The sequence below is a fragment of the Populus euphratica genome, unplaced genomic scaffold (assembly GCF_000495115.2).
Source record: "Populus euphratica unplaced genomic scaffold, PopEup_1.0 scaffold10.1, whole genome shotgun sequence".
NCBI lineage: Eukaryota > Viridiplantae > Streptophyta > Magnoliopsida > Malpighiales > Salicaceae > Populus > Populus euphratica.
The window spans coordinates 2,753,375-2,773,691 of NW_011499856.1; the positions used below are offsets into that span (position 1 = coordinate 2,753,375).

General features: G+C 34.7%; 1 protein-coding gene across 1 annotated transcript; it reads left to right on the forward strand.

Annotated features, from left to right (window-relative positions):
* Positions 1 to 18,671: 18,671 nt before the first annotated feature.
* Positions 18,672 to 20,101, forward strand: LOC105123491 (E3 ubiquitin-protein ligase PUB23-like). Its single transcript, XM_011023121.1, has one exon. The coding sequence runs from the start codon at positions 18,755 to 18,757 to the stop codon at positions 20,000 to 20,002; it is 1,248 nt and encodes a 415-aa protein (XP_011021423.1). The 5' UTR covers positions 18,672 to 18,754; the 3' UTR covers positions 20,003 to 20,101.
* Positions 20,102 to 20,317: the final 216 nt, after the last annotated feature.

Below are 20,317 nucleotides of genomic sequence, written 5' to 3' on the forward strand. Positions count from 1 at the left end.
TTTCAATATCGAGAATATGTTTTAGGTAAAAATTCATAATCCCTGATATTAAAAGAAAACAAAATAATTTCCCTGAAATTTTTGAAATATTGGAAAAGTTCTCGTAACTTTAATAAACTGGTAATTAAATAAAAAAAATGCATGCTAAAACATTTTTGTTGAAGTTTTTTTTTGTTATATGAAACCACAATATGAATTTTTTAGCTTTGAGAGACTTGGCTATATGCACAAAAACAAAAACATGTTTTTTTTAAAATGTTTTGAGGAAAACTAGGTATTTTAATACCGGATTTATATTTTTACGATTTAAAAATATAAACTAATATTAAGAAAAACTTAGCAAAAAATTGCATGGAAGAATCACAAATTTTTAAAAATATTTTTTTAATATATTTTTTTGGATTGGGTTGGACCCAGCCCACTCATTTTAGGTTGGGCCAGACTTGTGGCCTAGTGAATAGTGGAGCACTCTCCAATGTTCACATGCTACGTGAATAGTGGAAACAGTGCAGTGAAGAAGAAGAAGGAAGAGGGGCAGACCTGCGATGGCTTCGAGGCTATGCTGCTGGCGGTTGCTGACCGGAGAATGGCTTGGAAGATGGTTGGCCTTTCTTCTTCTTCTGTATGGCTTTTTTTCTTCTGCTTTTTTCTCCTTTGTTTATGTTTTTTCAGTGTTTCTTCTTCTCCCCGCTTGTGTGTGCTGCTTCTCTTTTCTTCTTCTATTTCTAATGGTGGTTGTTGTTGTTGTCTACGGTTGTTTTTTTTTATCTGTGCAGAAGTACCAGCTCCTTCTTCTTCAAGGGTGTTGCAGCAAGGGGGAAGATGGTCAGAGGTTAATGGTGGCGCTGCTGGTGACAGAGGAGTTATTGTCGCGGCTCAATGGTTGTGGCAGCAAGTGTTGTTGTTTTTCTTCTTTTTCACAATGTTGCAGTAGGGAAGGAAGATGGTGGGAGGCTGATGGTGGTGTTGCTATGGCGGTGGAAAGGAAACACATAGGTGGTGCCCGGGTGATGTAAAGGCCATCTTATTCAACCTCTTTTTGAATTAAGCAAGAAAAATAATTAACAGTATAGAATCTCTTTATAAAGGGAATTGCTCTGAATTCTATTATATAGAATGGAAGGTTTCAAAAGAAAACAATGATGTCTCTTTTGTTCTTGTTCTTCCCTTTTAAAATACTCTCTATGGATTATAATTTAATACGTAAATTTAATCTAATGCTAATTTGTCTAGGAACTAACATTACAGCTAACTATGATAAACTCTACAACTAATAAGTTTATAACATAATCAGGTTTTCCTTATTCTGCAAGTCTTCTATGTCTTGTAGACTTGCAGTTTAAGCTTCCTCTTCCTCTGCTTCCTGAATTGCATCATTTGCTGGCTCTCTTAAAGAACTTGACTTTAGCAAGTTATGATTAACATATGCTGTAAATAATTCAGGATGTAGGTGCTGAAGTGCAGTGCCTTTGATCCAAGTTGAGTCAGAGGTGGATCTGTGCTTCCAGTGGACTAGGAATTTGTAGTATCCCCCACGACGTGTGGAAACGAATTGGTGATCAATGATGCAATGTCATCTTTAGGGGTGGTGGCTGCTGGAATTTTTAGGATGAAGGCTTGCATGTCCTCTGTCTGTAAGCTTCCTACGACATCAGTCACATCCCCTTTGAATGCTGTGATGTCCTCAATATTAAAAATTAGTGAAATACCAAAGTTAGAAAGGAGGTCTATAAGATATGCATTGCTACCCAACTTCTTAATAATTTGAAAGGGATCAGCACATCGTGCATGTAACTTGGTGAAACTTCCTAAAAGAAAACGTTCTGGCTTTAGACAGACAAGGACCATATCACCATTGTTAAACTGTTTATCCTTGCGTCTAGCATTAACAGAGGATGCATATGATTCTGTGCTAAGTGATAAACATCTCCGTACCTCGGCGTGGACATCTCTCATATATTCTGAAAAATCAAGGCCAACTGTACTTGGTTTAGGAGGTGATGGTAGTGGCTGGAGGTTTAGGGGAGTATAAGGACGCTTGCCATATTCTACTTTAACGAGTGTGTGCCCTGTAGACCTATTCACAGAATTGTTGAGTGCAAACTCTACTTGTGGTAGTATAATATCCCAACTAGTGGTATGATCAATAATGAGACAGCGTAGTAAGTTGTCGAGGCTTAGATTGATTACCTTTATCTGACCTGTCGGTTTGGGGGTGGAATGCATTAGAAAACATTAATTTTGTCCCTAATTTTGTCCATAAGGTTTTCCAAAAATAACCAACAAATTTGACGTCCCTATCAGACACAATAGAGAGTGGTACCCTATGTAATTGGACTACTTCTTGCAGAAAAACCATAACTACTTTAGAGGCGTCAAAGGTTTTATTGCAGGGGATAAAATGAGCCATTTTTTAGAATCGATCGACTACTACCATAATGGAATCATGCTGTCGAGCAGTCCTAGGTAGTCCCAGCATGAAGTCCATGCTAATATGTTGCCATGGTTTATCAGGAACTAGAAGGGGTGTGTAGAGTCCGGCTTGTTGTTTAGTTCCTTTGTTTAGTTGACAAATCCTACATTGATCTACCACTTTATGCACATCTTTACGCATTCGAGGCCAGTAGAATCAGTTGGTGGTTATAGCATAAGTTTTGTCATGGCCAAAATAGATACCCATCCCTTACAGAGTAATTACCCCCATCTATGGTAATCTTGGCCTGTAATTTCTCCCATATTTTGCCAAAGTCTTCATCAGTAGGATACTGGTCTATTATTGCAGTAAGATTAGTAGCGTGGGTTGAGAAAATATGTAACAAGTGTGGTCATCGACTTAATGCATCAGCCACTTTATTCTCTATCCCAGCCTTGTGCTTAATAACAAAATCAAATTGTTGCAAGTAATTCATCTAGTGTGAATGCCTAGCATTGAGCTTGTTTTGAGAGTTCAGGTGTTTCAAAGAATCATGATCTATATAAAGGATCGATTCTTTATGGATTAAGTAGGGGTGCCAGTGTTTAATGGTTTGAATTAATGCGTAAAATTCCATGTCATATGTTGAATACCTCCGCCATGTATTGTTGAGCTTCTCGTTGAAAAAGGCAATAGGGTGACCTTCCTGACTTAGTATACCACCAATTCCTATATGTGAAGCATCACATGCTACTTCAAAGATTTTTGTAAAGTTTGGTAGCTTTAGAACCGGCGCCTGTCCCAATTTCTCCTTGACCTCCACAAACGCTTTGTTGGCTGTCGCTATCCAAGTAAAGCTTTTTTCTTTTAAACATTCAGTTATTGGGGCCATGATAGTGCTAAAATGTCAAATAAACCTCTGATAAAATGTTGCAAGACCATGAAAGCTGCGGACCTCAAACACTGTGCAAGGTGGCGGCCAATTTTGAATGGCTTGCACCTTGACGGGGTCAACTCCAATACCTTTATCAAAGATAATGAAGCCTAAGAAATAGAATTTCCTCTTTAAGAATAAGCACTTGGTGTGATTAATGTAGAGTTGTTCTGCTTTCAAGGTAGCCAGGGCTTGCTTAATGTGAGCTAGGTGATCCTACAAACAGTTACTGAAGATTAAGATGTAGTCGAAATACACAACAATACATTTACCCAAGAAGGGTTTGAGAATTTACGTCATAGCACGCATGAAGGTACTCGATACATTGGTTAATCTGAAGGGCATAACTAGGCATTCAAATAGGTTGTCCTTGGTTTTGAAGGCTGTCTTCCATTCGTCATCCGACTGGATACGAATTTGATGATATCCACTGCGGAGGTCAATCTTTGTAAACATTGAGGCGCCATTTAATAAATCTTACATGTCATCAAGTCACGGAATTGGGAATCGATATTTTATTATTATTTTGTTGATTGCTCGACTGTCTATACACATCTTCCAACTTCCATCTTTTTTTGGTGTGAATAGTGCTAGGACGGTGCAAGTGCTAAGGCTCTCCTGGATGAATCCCCTATCCAGTAATTGTTGAACCTGTTGATTAAGTTCCTTATTCTCTACAGGACTCATCCTGTAATGGGGCAAATTGGGTAAAGATGACCCTGGAATGAGATCAACAACATGTTAGATGTCCCGCATAGGTGGCAATTGGTGTGGCATTTCATTAGGCATGATATCTTGGAATTTATCTATTATTGCTGTCAGCTCTTTAGGGCCTTTGCCATCCTTTTGTTTAACTTCTCATCTTACTAGAAATAACAGCATGTGCTCTCTAATTAAGACTTGGGAAAACTGGTACAGGTTCAATATTGGAAATTTTGTGCTAGTTGTCTCAAAGTCTGAAATTGGTTGTGGTACCAACACCAACTTCTTGCCCTTATATTGAAAAGAGTATGTATTAGTGTAACCGTTATAGGAGACCTTCTAGTCGTAAAGCCATAGTCGTCCCAATAATGTATGGCAAACAATCAAAGGGATGATGTTGCACCAAGCTTCATCTACTTACTCTTATCCTAATGAGAATTGTACAAGACATCGATGCTTCACTGAAACTATGTTGTTTTCATTGACCCAACTTATTCGATAAGGAGATGGGTGTTTTTCACTCTTTAGTTTCAGCCATTCCACCGCTGTTTCAGAGATGACATTCATGTCGCTACCATTATCAATGATGACGTTTAATGCCCTATCTCTATGTTTTAATCAGGTATGGAATATATCCTGATTTATATGGGGGTTCTTTTTTATTTCTAGTTAATACTCGACAAATAACATAGCTTGGCAGCTCCGAGGCACCCAATTGTTCCTCCTCTTCCTCTTGTGTAAGCTTTGCTGCTTCTTTCTCCTCTACTTCATTCATTATGGTTAATTCTCTTTCACATATAAAAGCTAGTTTCTTATCTCTGATAGGACACACCATAGCATAATGGCTAAACCCCTTGCATTTGTAACACTGTGGTCCGTCAGTTGTAGCCTTTGCTCTTCCTGTTTGTTCTCCTAACCATGAGCTTCTTGGTCTATCTACTGGTGTTTGTGGTTTCTGTATGGAAAAGTTTGTTGTGCGTCCTGTTTTTAAGTCCATTGGCATAGATTTCTTCCCACTCATGTTTTGTAGTTGTCTCTCTATATGTAATGCTAGCTGGTATGCCTCAATCACATTAATTAGTCATGGTACCAACATCTCCTTGTATTGTTCACCACGTAATGCATTGTGATATCACGTTAATGCTTGTTGGTCCGTCTCCACAATTCGACTGCGGGTAGTTAATTCATGGAAATGGTCTATGTATTGGTCCACTGTTAAGGAGCCCTGCCTCAGTTGCAACATTTCTTTAAACATCATTTGTTCATAATCAATGGGTAAGTATTTTCTTTTAGTTGTTCTTTCATCTTTTCCCAGTCTGAAACTACTGGGTGTTGGGTACTAGGTACGTCTAAGTTGCTCTTCCACGCTTCCCCACTAGGCTCGTGTATGTCCCTTTAGTTTCAGCCTGACATATCGGGTTTTGCAGTTTTCAGAGACAGCAAACCAGTCAAAATAATCCTCAATAACTGTCAGCCAGTCTTCAAAAGCATACGGGTCTAGTTTGCCATAGAAGTTGGGTACATCTATTTTCATTCTCTTAGTGAGTTCGTCAATGGGTTGATCGTCCATTATCCGCCTATCACGGATATATGGGAATTCCTCCCTATGTTGTTAACCATGAAGGTGACGGTGTTCAAGATCCCTAAAAGTTTCAGCTTTCAAGTTCTCCCTTTCAATCTTTTGATCACCTTCCAATGAGTCTTCATGGGGCTAGCCACGTCCCTTCCTATTGGGAGATCTTACTCCTTCTCATGCCTTTCGTTCATCCATGACATCCATGCGATTAAAAAATTGTTTTAACATATGAGTGATTTGGTTGAGTTGCTGCTGGTAGTTTGGTTGCTGAAATTCTGCATATTCATAAGGGGGTTGTTGATAGCATGGTTGTCTGACATGGTATATGAATTACCACTTCAGGTTATGGTCATGAATAACTCTAATACTAAATTGATGTAAAAGCCACCACCTTATTCAACCTCTCGTTGAATTAAACAGGAAAAATAATTAACAGTATAAAATCTCTCTATAAAAGGAATCGCTCTGAATTCTATTATATAGAATGAAAGGTTTCAAAAGAAAACAATGATGTCTCCTTTGTTCTTGTTCTCCCCTTTTTAAATACTCTCTACGGATTATAATTCAATACATAAATTTAATCTAATCTTAATTTATCTAGGAACTAACATTACAACTAACTAGGATAAACTCTACAGCTAATAAGTTTATAACATAATTAGGTTTTCCTTATTCTACAAGTCTTCTATGTCTAGTAGACTTGCAATTTAAGCTTCCTCTTCCTCTGCCTCCTGAATTGCATCACCGAGGGGGTGAGGAACAATCCTTCTTGTTCTCTATGCTGAGACCACCAGTCTTTGTTCTTCTCTTCCCCACGTATGCTTTCACTTTCTCTCCTCTGTCTCTAAAAAAAAAAAATCTCAAGTTTGGTTTCCCTTTCCCCTTAGGTTTCTTTTAATCTCTTCTCTCTACCAAACAATTCTTCCTCCTCTCTCACTTTTTATTGCTTCTTTCTTCTCTTGCAATCCATTCCCCACGTCTTTTTTTCTCCTCCCCCTCCCGTTCTTGTAATTGTTCCTCTGTATTTATAGGCAGCCGGGAAGAGGTTCGTCATACCCTGTTCAAGTGCAGGGCATGGGTCTCCGTCCCATTTTTCTTCCATAATGCTTGCAGGATATGGTTCTGTCTTGTGTGGGTATAGGTCATGCGGGATTTTTAAGCAAGTAGGGTGGAGAGAGAAAGAAAGAGAGAGAGAACGGGAAGAAAACATTTAAAAAAATCTTCTTCTCCCTTGTCTCTACGTTAGCATGGGAAAAGAAGCTGCACAGTGTTGTTCAAAACAACATTATGCAATTTTTTTTGTAGAAAAGGAAAATGAATTTGGAAGTGACCCAAAAATGGGTTATGACAGTTGCCCCTTCTTTATAATACTTATGGAGCAAAAATCTCCTCAATATTTTGCGTAGTAAGCTTTGTAAAGAAAAACAAAAAAGAAATTTTTTTATTTTCACGGGTGACCGACCCACACATACTTACTTTGGTCTATTTTCACGAGCGACCGGCCTACGCACATTTACCTTACTCTATTTTCATGGGTAACCTACCCAAATGGAAAAAAGACAAAGTAATCTTATTGTAATAGTTGACCTACTCAGTGGAAGAATGATCTTGTTGCAATGGGTGACCTATCTAGATTAAAAAAAAAATGAAAAAATGGTCTTAATATAATGGATGACCTACCTAAAAATGATGGTCTCATTGTAATGGGTCACCTACCCAAGGAAAAAAAAAGTGGTCTCATTATAATGGGTGACCTACCTAGATAAAAAAAAAACATGGAGAATTGGTCACGTTGTAATGGGTGAGTTACCCATAAAAAATATTGATCTCATTGTAATGGGATGACATACCCAAGAAAAAAGGAAAGAGTGGTCTCATTGTAATGGATGACCTGTCCAGATAAAGAAACATGAAGAATGGTCTTATTGTAATCGATGATCTATCCACATAAAAAAAAAAACATGAAGAATTGGTCACGTTGTAATGGTGACCTATCTAGAAAAATATTAGCGAGGGCTCAAAGGCACACTTGAAAGGAGGTAGGGTTAGAAAAAGCATTACCTAAGAGATTATGGCTCAAAAGCTTATTTGAAAGGAGGTAGGGTTAGAAAACATACTACCTAAGAAGTGAGGGCTCAAAGGCGCACTCAAAATGAGGTAGGGTTAGAAAACGCACTACCCAAAAGGTGATGATGAAACATTAATATGACAATGTTGAAAACAATGCATTATGATCAATATGCATGTATACTTACCTGAGAAGTATAGGTCCCTATTTCTTCATGGTGTCTTTCTTTTCTCAAAAGTTGGAGTGTTGATAGTAAACTTCAATGGCTTCTTCGCTCTTGCTTACTCGAGTCGTATCTTATGATCTTGACTTCTAGGAAGGGCTTGATATCATCATACTTCTTTGTCCTCCACCTTTTATCTCAAGACTTTCTAATTTTTCTTGTTATTTTTTAGAAAGGGAATCATGGATCCCACCTTACCATGTATTTTTTTTTATTTCCCCCAAGCTTGATCATGCCCCTAAGTATTCAAATCGGGTTTAGGGATAAGGCTATGTGAAGGAAGGTTTGACAATGAGTTGGTTTTATGTAGAATTTTTGGAATTTTAAAGCTATTCCAGACACAAAAATCATTTTAACATTGATTCAGAATAGACTTATTCTGAAGAAATTCAAGTAATTCCTATGGAGAGGTTTTCAGAAGTGATGAAAACATTTTGTTTTGATTTTGATGAAAAATATGCAATGATATTTGGTTGGTCAAAAAGGTTTTAGATTTAATTTGAGGGTTTCAAAGAACTTGTGTTCAAAGTATTCATTTTATTTGCATGAATAATGACTTTGTTTGCATGAGAAAACATTGTCTACCAATCCAGATTGTTTGCCTTTGATCAGAAAGGGCTTGATTAGGCATGTAATATAGGCTTAGGCTACTGGTTATGAAGAATGGGATATTTGTAAGCTCAAAAGGTGTTTAAGGGATTTCAAGACTAAAGATCACTTATGCTTGTTTCTTGACCTTTTGTCATTTGAATTTATTTTCAAAATGGTCTATCGTGCCCCCCAGTGTTAGGCTTGGGCTCTTTCGCTTTGTTTTCTTCATTCTTCACTTGGTTGAGCATCATCATATCAATTATTTTTTAGAAGCTTAGATCTTTTAGATCCTTTGGATTTTTTTTATGTTCCCCAGTTTTGTTTGGGCATCTTTGATCATTTAATGCCCCCTAATGTTATTTGAGGCACTTTTTAGTATTGGGGATTTTGGAATATCTCTTGCACTTGCCCCCAATGTGGAGTGTAATCCTAACCAAGGTCATCTAAAAAAAAAAAAAAACTTTACTAGGCTAAAAAAGGACTGTAAAGGGTACATTTTTATCTTCATGAAAGGATTATCAAAGATGACATTTCTTCATCTTAAATGAATGCATTAAGGATCGATAAGCCTTGCTTTCATGCGAGTATGCAAAGTGATTTCTCATTATTCATTCACATAAAACTCAGCTTTTGAGTCACTTCATGGTTTTTTTTGTGTTGTTTTTTTTTTTTCTTTTTTCAAGGTTTTCTAGGTGTATGATTACCTTTCTAAGGAATCATCTGAATTTCCAGAACTTGTTTATTTAAACAAACACCAATATGATTTTTGTTTTGTAATAAACTTTGAATTCCCAAAAATCCTTGTAAACATGAGATCATGCATTGTTTTGCGAAGAAAAGCGAAAACACCAGTGGTTTCGTGAGTAAAAATTATACTCAGCGTGTTATTTGCATGAAACAACAAGAAAAATGTAAGCATGTTCTGAACATAGGAAAACACATGATCTTATTAACAAGAAAGACTCATTTGACAGAGAAAGTCTTGTGGCATTATGAGCCAAATTACCAACAAGACTTAAATAGGTTGAAGCAAAAATGATCAAATAAAAGACAATAATAGGGTAGGCTTTATCCTTCCCATAATAGCTCTTGTAGAGGTCTCATTGATGGTGGGGACAAAAACTGTGGTCGAAATTCAAGTCCTTTAAAATTTATGCTGCTTTTTTCGTACCCTACCTTGACCATCTGTTCTTTTTCAGCATTCTGCCTCTAGTGCCTTTATTGATCCACCGTTTTAAGCATGATTAGGTAGAGGGTTCACATTCATATTAGAAGCGTCTTTCAATGTTATCCACCCTATTTTGATTAGTTGAAAAAGTTTTCTCTTGAAGGTGTTGCAAGTATGGATGCTATGTCCAACAACACCAACATAATATTCGTAAGTAAGCTCTAGCTTGTACCAGCTAGGGTAAGGTGCCTGCACAAGTGTTAGATGTTCAAGAGCTACTTGCCCAATGCTTAATAGCTTTTTGTACATCTCATTTAAGGGTAGCGGTAATGGAGGTAGTTGTTCTTCGACCCTTTGGTAATTTCCAATTTGGCTTTTGCCTTGAAAGTTTTGGGGCTTAGGTTTATTTGTGGGAGGTGAAGAGTTGATGTTGATAATTTGGGATGGAGTGTGATAGTTTTGGGATGAGCTTTTCTTACACCTGTAATCATCTCCAACATGGTTGACCTCTTTCTTGTCAAAGCCTTTTTTCTCGGTAGGTACAAAAATGTTACCACTCTTAAAACCTTGCTCTATATGTTCACACACTACTACAACGTCAGTGAATTGCTGGGTAGAACTACCCATCAGATGCTCATAGTATGGTCTTTGAGCGTGTCGACAAATAAAGTGACCATCTCTTTGTCCAAAAGTGAACGATGGACTCGAGCAGCTGATTCTAGCCATTGTTAAGCATATTCTCTTATGCTTTCTTTATCTTTTTTCTCTAGATTAGACAAGTTGGTTCTGTCAGGAGGAATGTTCATGTTGTACTTTTACTACTTGATAAAAGCATCCACAGATATTTCCATCTCCGGATCTTTGTGTTGTCCAATCTCATGTACCAGTACAATGTTGCCCCATTTAAGCTATCTTGAAAGAAGTGTATCAGTAGTTTTTTATCATGTACTAATTCTATCATTTTATTGCAATAGGACTTGAGATGAGTCATAGGGCATTGTAATTCACTATATTTGATGAACTCAGGAACACAAAACTTTTTCGGGACAACCACATTTGGGGACCAGACACATCTTTATTGCTCATACTGGATCATATAAGCCTACCCCCTCAATTACTCTGATTCTGGCTTGCAGCGCCTCCTTCTTATCTTGATCAATGCTATCAGATGACTTGGCTTTATGGAACTCATTAGCAAATGCATCCATGACTGTAAGGGCTGGTGCAAGTGTCACTTACTGCACAAATATTGGATTGTGTTGAGGCTTTTAACCATGTTCACTCATTCTTTCTTTGGGCTAAATTATTATTGGAATTTTATTAAAGGTGACTAGTCGGTTAGAAGGACCTTCACCAGAGGTATTTCTCAGTGTTTTCTCGAATAAGCTAGTGAGGAGAGCCACATATGTCTTCAAAGACTCTAACTATTCTTGAAAATAGGCGTCATGATGAGCGCGCTCTTCATCTTCCATGTTTCTCGCTCGAAGTCGGGTGTTGTAAACTCTCTCAGGACCTATATTTCAACCTGATGCATGCATGTATATATGTTATTTACAATGAATGGATGTATGTGTACGATGCAAATGCATGTGTATGTGTATTAAGGAGTTCATACTCCAAGGATAGGTTTGGGCCATTACATGGTGGGTGGCTTTCTACCTAGTCTTAAAAAGGTCTTTTGTTGTCCTAATGATCACCCTCGTGAAGGCAATATGGGGGCTCAATAGATAATAGGATGATATATCATTACCAATCTAAGCTCTCAGCGAAAAGTTGAGGTTTACACAAACTTAAACATTGACTAAAAGTTGTAAGGTAAGTTGTTAGTCCCCTACTTAACCTAAAGTTTTCTCATTATAATTCCCCTCAAATGTGAATGATCCATGCATTATATAAAATTAAAGCGTATGAGCAAATGAGGAAATGAAAATTAACAATAACACAAAACCAAACAATAAAACACGATAATCAGATAAAAACAAAGCTTAGTTCACAAGGTCCCTAGTGGAGTCGTCATTTTATCACACATGTGCGGCGTTGCGACAATCGTCCACCTTCACTCATGTGTGTGTATCTAGAAAATATAGGGAGATAAGGAATTCTTATTTTTTATTAGTGGAAAAATGAGATGGGAGTCACCACCTAGTATTTTGGTTCTTAGAAACCTTAACTAGTCTTAGAGATGAGGTATGGGGATTGGTTGCATAAAGAAAAGGTATTAATATCCTAAATACGCCCTACCTAAGGTAAGTTACATTATTTAATTGTCTGATAAATGTTAAGGTTTCATTGTATTTCTAATTGTTGGTCTATTTACGGTTTAAGAAAAGTCCTTCTTGATAAGGAGATCTTTATCGTATCGGGTGAAACAAAACTATCCTAACATCAATAAGAGAACTACCTTTTCAATATCGAGAATACGTTTTACATATAAATTCATAATCCTTAATATTAAAAGAAAAAAAATAATTTTTCTCAAATTTTTGAAATATTAACAAAGTTCTCGTAACTTTAATAACCTGGTTATTAAAGCCAAAAATTCATGCTAAAATATTTTTTTTGAAGTTTTTCTTTGTTGTATGAAAATACAATATGAGTTTTTTTAGCTTCGACAGACTTGACCATATGCATGAAAACAAAACAAGTTTTTTTTAATGTTTTGACGAAAATCATATATTTTAATATCGGATTTGTATTTTTACGATATAAAAATACCCCAATATTAAGCAAAACTTAGCAGAAATATACGCGGAAGAATCACAAATTTTTTAAAATATTTTTTTAATATTTTTTTTACCAGGCCGAACCTGGCCCACTCATTTTGGGTTGGGTCAGACTTGTTCGAGCCATTGAATAGTTGAGCACTCTCCACTTGCACCAATTCTTTGGGCTAAATTATTATTGGAATTTTATTAAAGGTGACTAGTCGGTTAGAAGGACCTTCACCAGAGGTATTTCTCAGTGTTTTCTCGAATAAGCTAGTGAGGAGAGCCACATATGTCTTCAAAGACTCTAACTATTCTTGAAAATGGGCGTCATGATGAGCGCGCTCTTCATCTTCCATGTTTCTCGCTCGAAGTCGGGTGTTGTAAACTCTCTCAGGACCTATATTTCAACCTGATGCATGTATGTATATATGTTATTTACAATGAATGGATGTATGTGTACGATGAAAATGCATGTGTATGTGTATTAAGGAGTTCATACTCCAAGGATAGGTTTGGGCCATTACATGGTGGGTGGCTTTCTACCTAGTCTTAAAAAGGTCTTTTGTTGTCCTAATGATCACCCTCGTGAAGGCAATATGGGGGCTCAATAGATAATAGGATGATATATCATTACCAATCTAAGCTCTCAGCGAAAAGTTGAGGTTTACACAAACTTAAACATTGACTAAAAGTTGTAAGGTAAGTTGTTAGTCCCCTACTTAACCTAAAGTTTTCTCATTATAATTCCCCTCAAATGTGAATGATCCATGCATTATATAAAATTAAAGCGTATGAGCAAATGAGGAAATGAAAATTAACAATAACACAAAACCAAACAATAAAACACGATAATCAGATAAAAACAAAGCTTAGTTCACAAGGTCCCTAGTGGAGTCGTCATTTTATCACACATGTGCGGCGTTGCGACAATCGTCCACCTTCACTCATGTGTGTGTATCTAGAAAATATAGGGAGATAAGGAATTCTTATTTTTTATTAGTGGAAAAATGAGATGGGAGTCACCACCTAGTATTTTGGTTATTAGAAACCTTAACTAGTCTTAGAGATGAGGTATGGGGATTGGTTGCATAAAGAAAAGGTATTAATATCCTAAATACGCCCTACCTAAGGTAAGTTACATTGTTTAATTGTCTGATAAATGCTAAGGTTTCATTGTATTTCTAATTGTTGGCCTATCTACGGTTTAAGAAAAGTCCTTCTTGATAAGGAGATTTTTATCGTATAAGGTGAAACATAACTATCCTAACATCAATAAGAGAACTACCTTTTCAATATCGAGAATACGTTTTACATATAAATTCATAATCCTTAATATTAAAAGAAAAAAAATAATTTTTCTCAAATTTTTGAAATATTAACAAAGTTCTCGTAACTTTAATAACCTGGTTATTAAAGCCAAAAATTCATGCTAAAATATTTTTTTTGAAGTTTTTCTTTGTTGTATGAAAATACAATATGAGTTTTTTTAGCTTTGACAGACTTGACCATATGTATGAAAACAAAACATGTTTTTTTTAATGTTTTGATGAAAATTATATATTTTAATATCGGATTTGTATTTTTACGATATAAAAATACCCCAATATTAAGCAAAACTTAGCAGAAATATACGCGGAAGAATCACAAATTTTTTAAAATATTTTTTTAATATTTTTTTTACCAGGCCGAACCTGGCCCACTCATTTTGGGTTGGGTCAGACTTGTTCGAGCCATTGAATAGTTGAGCACTCTCCACTTGCACCAAGAAGAAAAAGAAGAGGAGGAAGAAGAAGAAAAAAACATTTGAAAAATCTTCTTCTCCCCTGTCTTTGTATTCGCATGGGAGAAGAAGTAGTACAATGTTATTTAAAATGGCACTATGCAGTTTTTTTTAGACTAAAAACATGAGTTATGACAGTTATTAAAAAAAAACATTATTAGTGAAACAAATGACATTGTTTCATCAAAATGATAAATGCATAAATAAGGAATGTGGACTTTAACCTAAAAATACATTTCTCTTCTAGAATTTAAATTTTTGAATTTTTATTTTAATTATTGAGTAATTAAAAAAATTAACATTAAAGTTTGCCTCACAGAATTGCTTGGGTATAAAATATAGTATAATAACTATTTGTCAGCCCGCTTACTTGTTCAAGTAATGTGATTAAATAGAAAATAAAATTATCAAGAAAATACATAAGAATAGAAAAAAACTAAAGCTAAAGGCAAAATCATTATTGATAATCAATAATATTTTTATCTTTTAGCATCAATTAAATATTAATTAATTTGAAAAATATACTAACACGTGGGAGGCACCCATGTATTTTGAGCGCTGCATGTGATGCCTTCCAATAAAATAAAATATTTGTCTATCATGTTGTTGGATAAGTTGTCGCATCCTTTTTCTCATGATATCTTTTTTTATCTTGTTTTTTCTTTATATCCTGAAAAATATAGGTTAGACCTCTTTGCTTTTGATATTTCAACTTTAATTTTTATTTTTTTATTGTTTATTTTTGTTCTTGATTCTTTTATTAAATTTTTATTTATTACCAATTTAATTTTTCAATTCTAATTTATCATGTATATTTCTTTCTAGTTTCAACCTTCTTCTTTCACAAAATCCTAGTATCTTATTAAAAAAAAAACTCAAATTCAACTATTAAATTCAATGAGAAATTATATAGATATACCCTATTTTTAAACACACCCATTAATACGTGTGCACGTATATTATGTTGAGAGTTTACTACAAAAAGAAAATTTTAAATGCTACACCGTATAAAATAAATAAATAGAATCGTATGCTATTTGTAAGAATAAGAAGCTCATAACCATTAAGTTACCATTCCATTTATGTCATGTGTAATAGATATTTCATATTTCTTTCTTAAAATGTCAATGAATAATTTCAATTAATTTTAATAAGGAAATTTAAGATATTAAGTGAAAATGAATGATTTTATATTATTTTTTAATAAAAATTTCTTTAATAAAAACCTTTTAGGATTTTGAAAGTACCCACAATTATTTTATATTTAATTTAATTAGATGGATATGAAAAATAAAATTCAAATTAATAACTATTTAACTATTGGTTACATGAAATTTAATAGATGATTTTATATTATTTTTTATTATAAAATATTTTTCATTTTAAAAAATATATGGAAGGTTATGTACAAGTTCGTAAAAAGAGAAGCATGCATGGAAAAAAAAAAAAAAACTAGCTGGAATATCCCGTAGCCAATTAATAAATTCTGGCTCGTAGCAGCACAACATTGAAGGTGGAAAAGTTTGTGATGGACTTTAGTTTAATTTAAAAATATTAATAAAAGGAGAAATATGATGGACCGCTAGCTAGTGGCAGATGGCAGCGATGATTTTATTTTCCTTATTTGCAAGTCAACTGCCTCAGGAAGCGTGCCGATAAGCCATCGTCGATCCAACTGGTTCGTTGTCTACGACTAGTAGATTTGAGATCGTGTCTTTTTGTAGACTATTATTTATTTATTTAAAAAAGTGATATACAGTTTACCATAATAGTATGGTTAGCTACAGTTGACAGATTAGATATTAATTTATCTCAAAGATTTGATATATAATATCTAGATAATTAAGTTACGTGCTCGGCTTGTTCAAGATTTCTAATACATGAATTCATTGATATTTACGCGATCTCAGCTTCTAAAAACAAACTCCAAAACATGAACTATTCCGGATCATTAAAAACATTTCAACAAAATAACATATTCTTATTTTATCATGCTTTATATAATATTTATTAAATATTATTATTCTTGAGCGTGACAATATAATTATTACACTTCATATAAATAACAATTAAACATGTTATATTTTAGAAGCGTGATAACTTCATATACCACATTTCTCATTGTCATGAAAAATAATAAAAAAAAAAAACTAAGTTTTCATCACTGAGTTTATACCTTAAAAAAACAAAATAAGTTGGATAAACTGGCCAAGGCAATTAAACATGTTATATTTTAGAAGCGTGGTAACTTCATATGCACATTTGTTATTGGATGAACTGGCCAAGACCTGTTCTCCTTACCATTAGTCTCGTACGTATGTGTTTAAATTATAGGCAGTAGTAAGGTTTTAGTTTTACACTCTTACCTGCAAAAAGAGGATTAATTTGTTGCTGAAAATAAGGAAGAAGGGTAGCTTAAAGCTAGAATCCAAGTTTTGAAAAGCCTAAAATATGTTGAGAGAAGATTAATTTGTTGCTTAAAATATGAAAAGGCTCTCATTTGAGAGAGATAGAGAGACAAAGAGATAGGAATTAAAAATTTGCAAGTGATTGAACAGAAGTGCAAGGTTGTGATGATGAAACTTATATAAATTATATTTTAACATTTTATATAATAATTTAAATTATTAGGTTAAGATAATTCTTTAATATGATAACAGAATTTTAATAATTAAGTAATTATAAATTTAAATTTTATTATTTTTATTTATTTGATAAAAATCAAGCACAAAATAGTATGAATTCTTACAAGTTTTAAGGCTAAAAAACTTTCACTTAAAAAAATATAATAAAAAATAATATAAATCATATTTTGAAATCTTATCTAATAATTTAAGTTTTTGAATTGAAATAATTTTTTAAAAATAAAATCTAGAAAAAAGTAATACATGTAATTATAAATAAATAATAATTAATTATATGTCGTGTTTTTGAATAGTAATTTTTTTTACCTGAACTTTTTATTTTTTTTGTTTATTCACTTTTTTAATTTTTAAAAAACTCTACACTAATTACCCAATTTTTCCAACTTATTTTATCATAGAAAGCTACCTCATACAAATCATCTAGACTATAACTACTTGTGTATGATATAACATACGGTACCAACCCTTTTACAAATGAAAGGACAATTCACGGAGTATCACATATATAACAAGGATAGATCAATCCCATATTCTGGACTGTTATATTGATTGATGATGAGGTAAAATCTGAATATATAATGGTCATCAAGGTCCGGATTGAAAAAAAAGAAAAAGTTGAGGGATCATTAGCCAGGCCATGTCAAAAATGTAGGAACACCAAACATTAAGACCGTGTTTGGGAACGCGGTTGAACCTACGTTCCTAAAAAATTCAATTTTTTTTTATTTTTATTAAAATTTAATATGGTTTGTACATTTTAAATCGTTTTGATGTGTTGATATTAAAAATAATTTTTAAAAAATAAAAAAATATCATTATCATGTATTTCGACATAAAAAATTATTTGAAAAGCAACCACTACCACATTGATAAACACATTAAAATTATTTGAAAAGCAACCGCTACCACGCTGACAAAAACACTCTAAATCTTGCAAGACCATTTCCCTAACTGGTACACGTTCAATGGCATCCCTCAATTATTTAGGTGTAAAAATTAAATATTTATTATAAATTTAAACATAATAGTTATTAAAATCTGTTTGTAAGAGGGTGCAGTCCGCAATATTCCAAACTAAAAACATCAACGCGACGATGTTTTTTGATTTAGAAATGCAGGCTGCACCCTTCTCCATACCTAAAGATTACTTAGTCAAACAATAGGTGTTTTTAAAAAAACACTTCGAGCTTCCCTAAATGGACCAGATCCTTGGAATATTACCTGTCTAGTTAAGAAACCAAAAATGGGAATCGAGAATAGGTGCAATTAGGAGCTAAGACAGCAACACGTGAAGTTAATGCGTAGGAAACCCCATGAGGCGCATGAGAGGCTGCCGGCACCATCCATGCATCATCTCTAGTGATCTGGACGCCTTCTGTTATTGAAAAATGATGGAAGTCAAAGGCCCATCTAGGACACATAGAGCACACATTGGAACACCGACTCTTGTCTCAATACAAGGGAATAGTCTCCCAATTATTCATTTCTTTATATAAAGCTAAAGTCAACTCTTAGTTTTTGAGCTTTTCTTCTTCCAAAACCTTGGAAAAGGTCCAAGATTAATGCCCTCTCTGATTTTCGGTGTGCTGACTTTCGCTGGCTTCAACAACTTCCACACACATATAAAACCGCATCCCTCCCCCCCACAACTTTGAATAATAAAAAGCTATCTTGCAACTTCTAGCAGACAAGTTTGGAAGTTAAACAAATCCGTTCAAGAAATTCCATTTTCAGATTTTAATGGTAGAGTTCTCTCCTTACCTCCTTTCGGCCATTCAAGTGCTATTTTTGTTTCTTGAGTTTAGATATTCAAGTTAGAGCCCTTTTTACTATAATTTTTCTATATTCTTATTTATCAGTGCACTTGGTACGTTTGATCATATTCTTTCAGCTTCTCTTTTTTAGTTTTGTTTGTGTATTGTTAAGTTTGCTTCTCTGTTCTTCAAATGGATCAAATCGATGTTCCTTATCATTTTCTTTGCCCAATTTCCCTTCAACTCATGAGAGATCCAGTTACAGTCTCAACTGGGATTACCTATGATAGAGAGAACATTGAGAAATGGTTATTTTCATGCAAAAATGAAACTTGCCCAGTTACAAAGCAAGAGTTGTTTACCAAAGATCTCACCCCAAACCACACCCTTCGTCGTTTGATCCAAGCATGGTGCACCCTCAATGCCTCGTTCGGTATCGAGAGAATCCCAACTCCGAAGCCGCTCGCTGACAGAGCCCAGATCTCCAAACTCCTTAATGATGCTAAGAAATTTCCACACTTGCTGCTGAAGAGCCTACGAAGGCTTAGATCAATCACGCTTGAAAGTGAAAGGAATAGAAGCTGTCTAGAGGAAGCTGGTGTAGTTGATTTCTTGGCTTCGATCTTGAAAACTGATGATTCTACTTCAGTTGAGATAGACAGCGATGATAATGAATCGGAGTTCACAAGGGCAAGTGATGAAGCATTGAACATTCTTTATCATCTCAAAATATCACAGAGGCAATTAAAGAATCTGATAATCAACGATGGTGATCGGTTTCTAGAGTCGTTGCTGCAAATCTTGAAGCATAGTAGCTATCAATCTAGAGCTTATGCGACAATGTTGTTGAAGTCCGTTTTCGAAGTGGCAGATCCAACGCATTTGATTAGTATCAGACCGGAAATGTTTGTCGAGATAGTACGCGTACTTGATGATCAGATCTCACAACAGGCCTCAAAGGCAGCATTGAAGCTTCTCATGGAAATTTGTCCGTGGGGAAGAAACCGAATCAAAGCCGTCGAAGGTGGTGCAGTTTCTGTCTTGATCGAGCTTCTTCTTGATACATCAGACAAGAGAGCTTGTGAGCTTATTCTAGCTGTTTTAGAACTGCTTTGTGGTTGTGCTGATGGACGAGCAGAGTTATTGAAGCACGGGGCAGGACTCGCAGTTGTTTCCAAGAAAATACTTAGGGTTTCTCATGTTGCAAGTGACAAGGCAGTGAGAATTCTGTGCTCCATTTGTAGGTTCTCTGCAACTTCTACGGTTCTCCAAGAAATGTTGCAGGTTGGTGCTGTGGCCAAGCTGTGCCTGATTTTGCAAGTGAATAGTAGTTTGAAGAGCAAGGAGAGAGCTAGAGAGATCCTCAAGGTGCACTCCAAGGTCTGGAGGAGCTCTGCTTGTATCCCTGCATATTTGATGGCTTCTTATCCATCTTCCTGATTGGACCCTTTGTGTTTTGCGTATATAATGATCAATGAGGCAAGGTTAATTTCACCTCATGCAATACAACTTGAAATACTATATTTTTTTGCTAATTTCAAGTCAAAATATTTTTCATTTGATCAACAAGTATGCTAGACTAATATAAAATTATTTATTGTGTTTGAATCTTATTATCTTCCTTAATTAAATTAAGCAAATTAAATATAAGATGATGATAAACTTGTATAAATTTCAAATTTAAAAAGATTTTAATTTATAATTAAAAAAAAACTATTCATTTACGTTATTAGATTGAGATGCAATATCGTAGTG

Bases quoted from the DNA above. Each gene is read 5' to 3' on its own strand.
- LOC105123491 (XM_011023121.1), top strand. From the start codon at position 18,755: ATGGATCAAATCGATGTTCCTTATCATTTTCTTTGCCCAATTTCCCTT.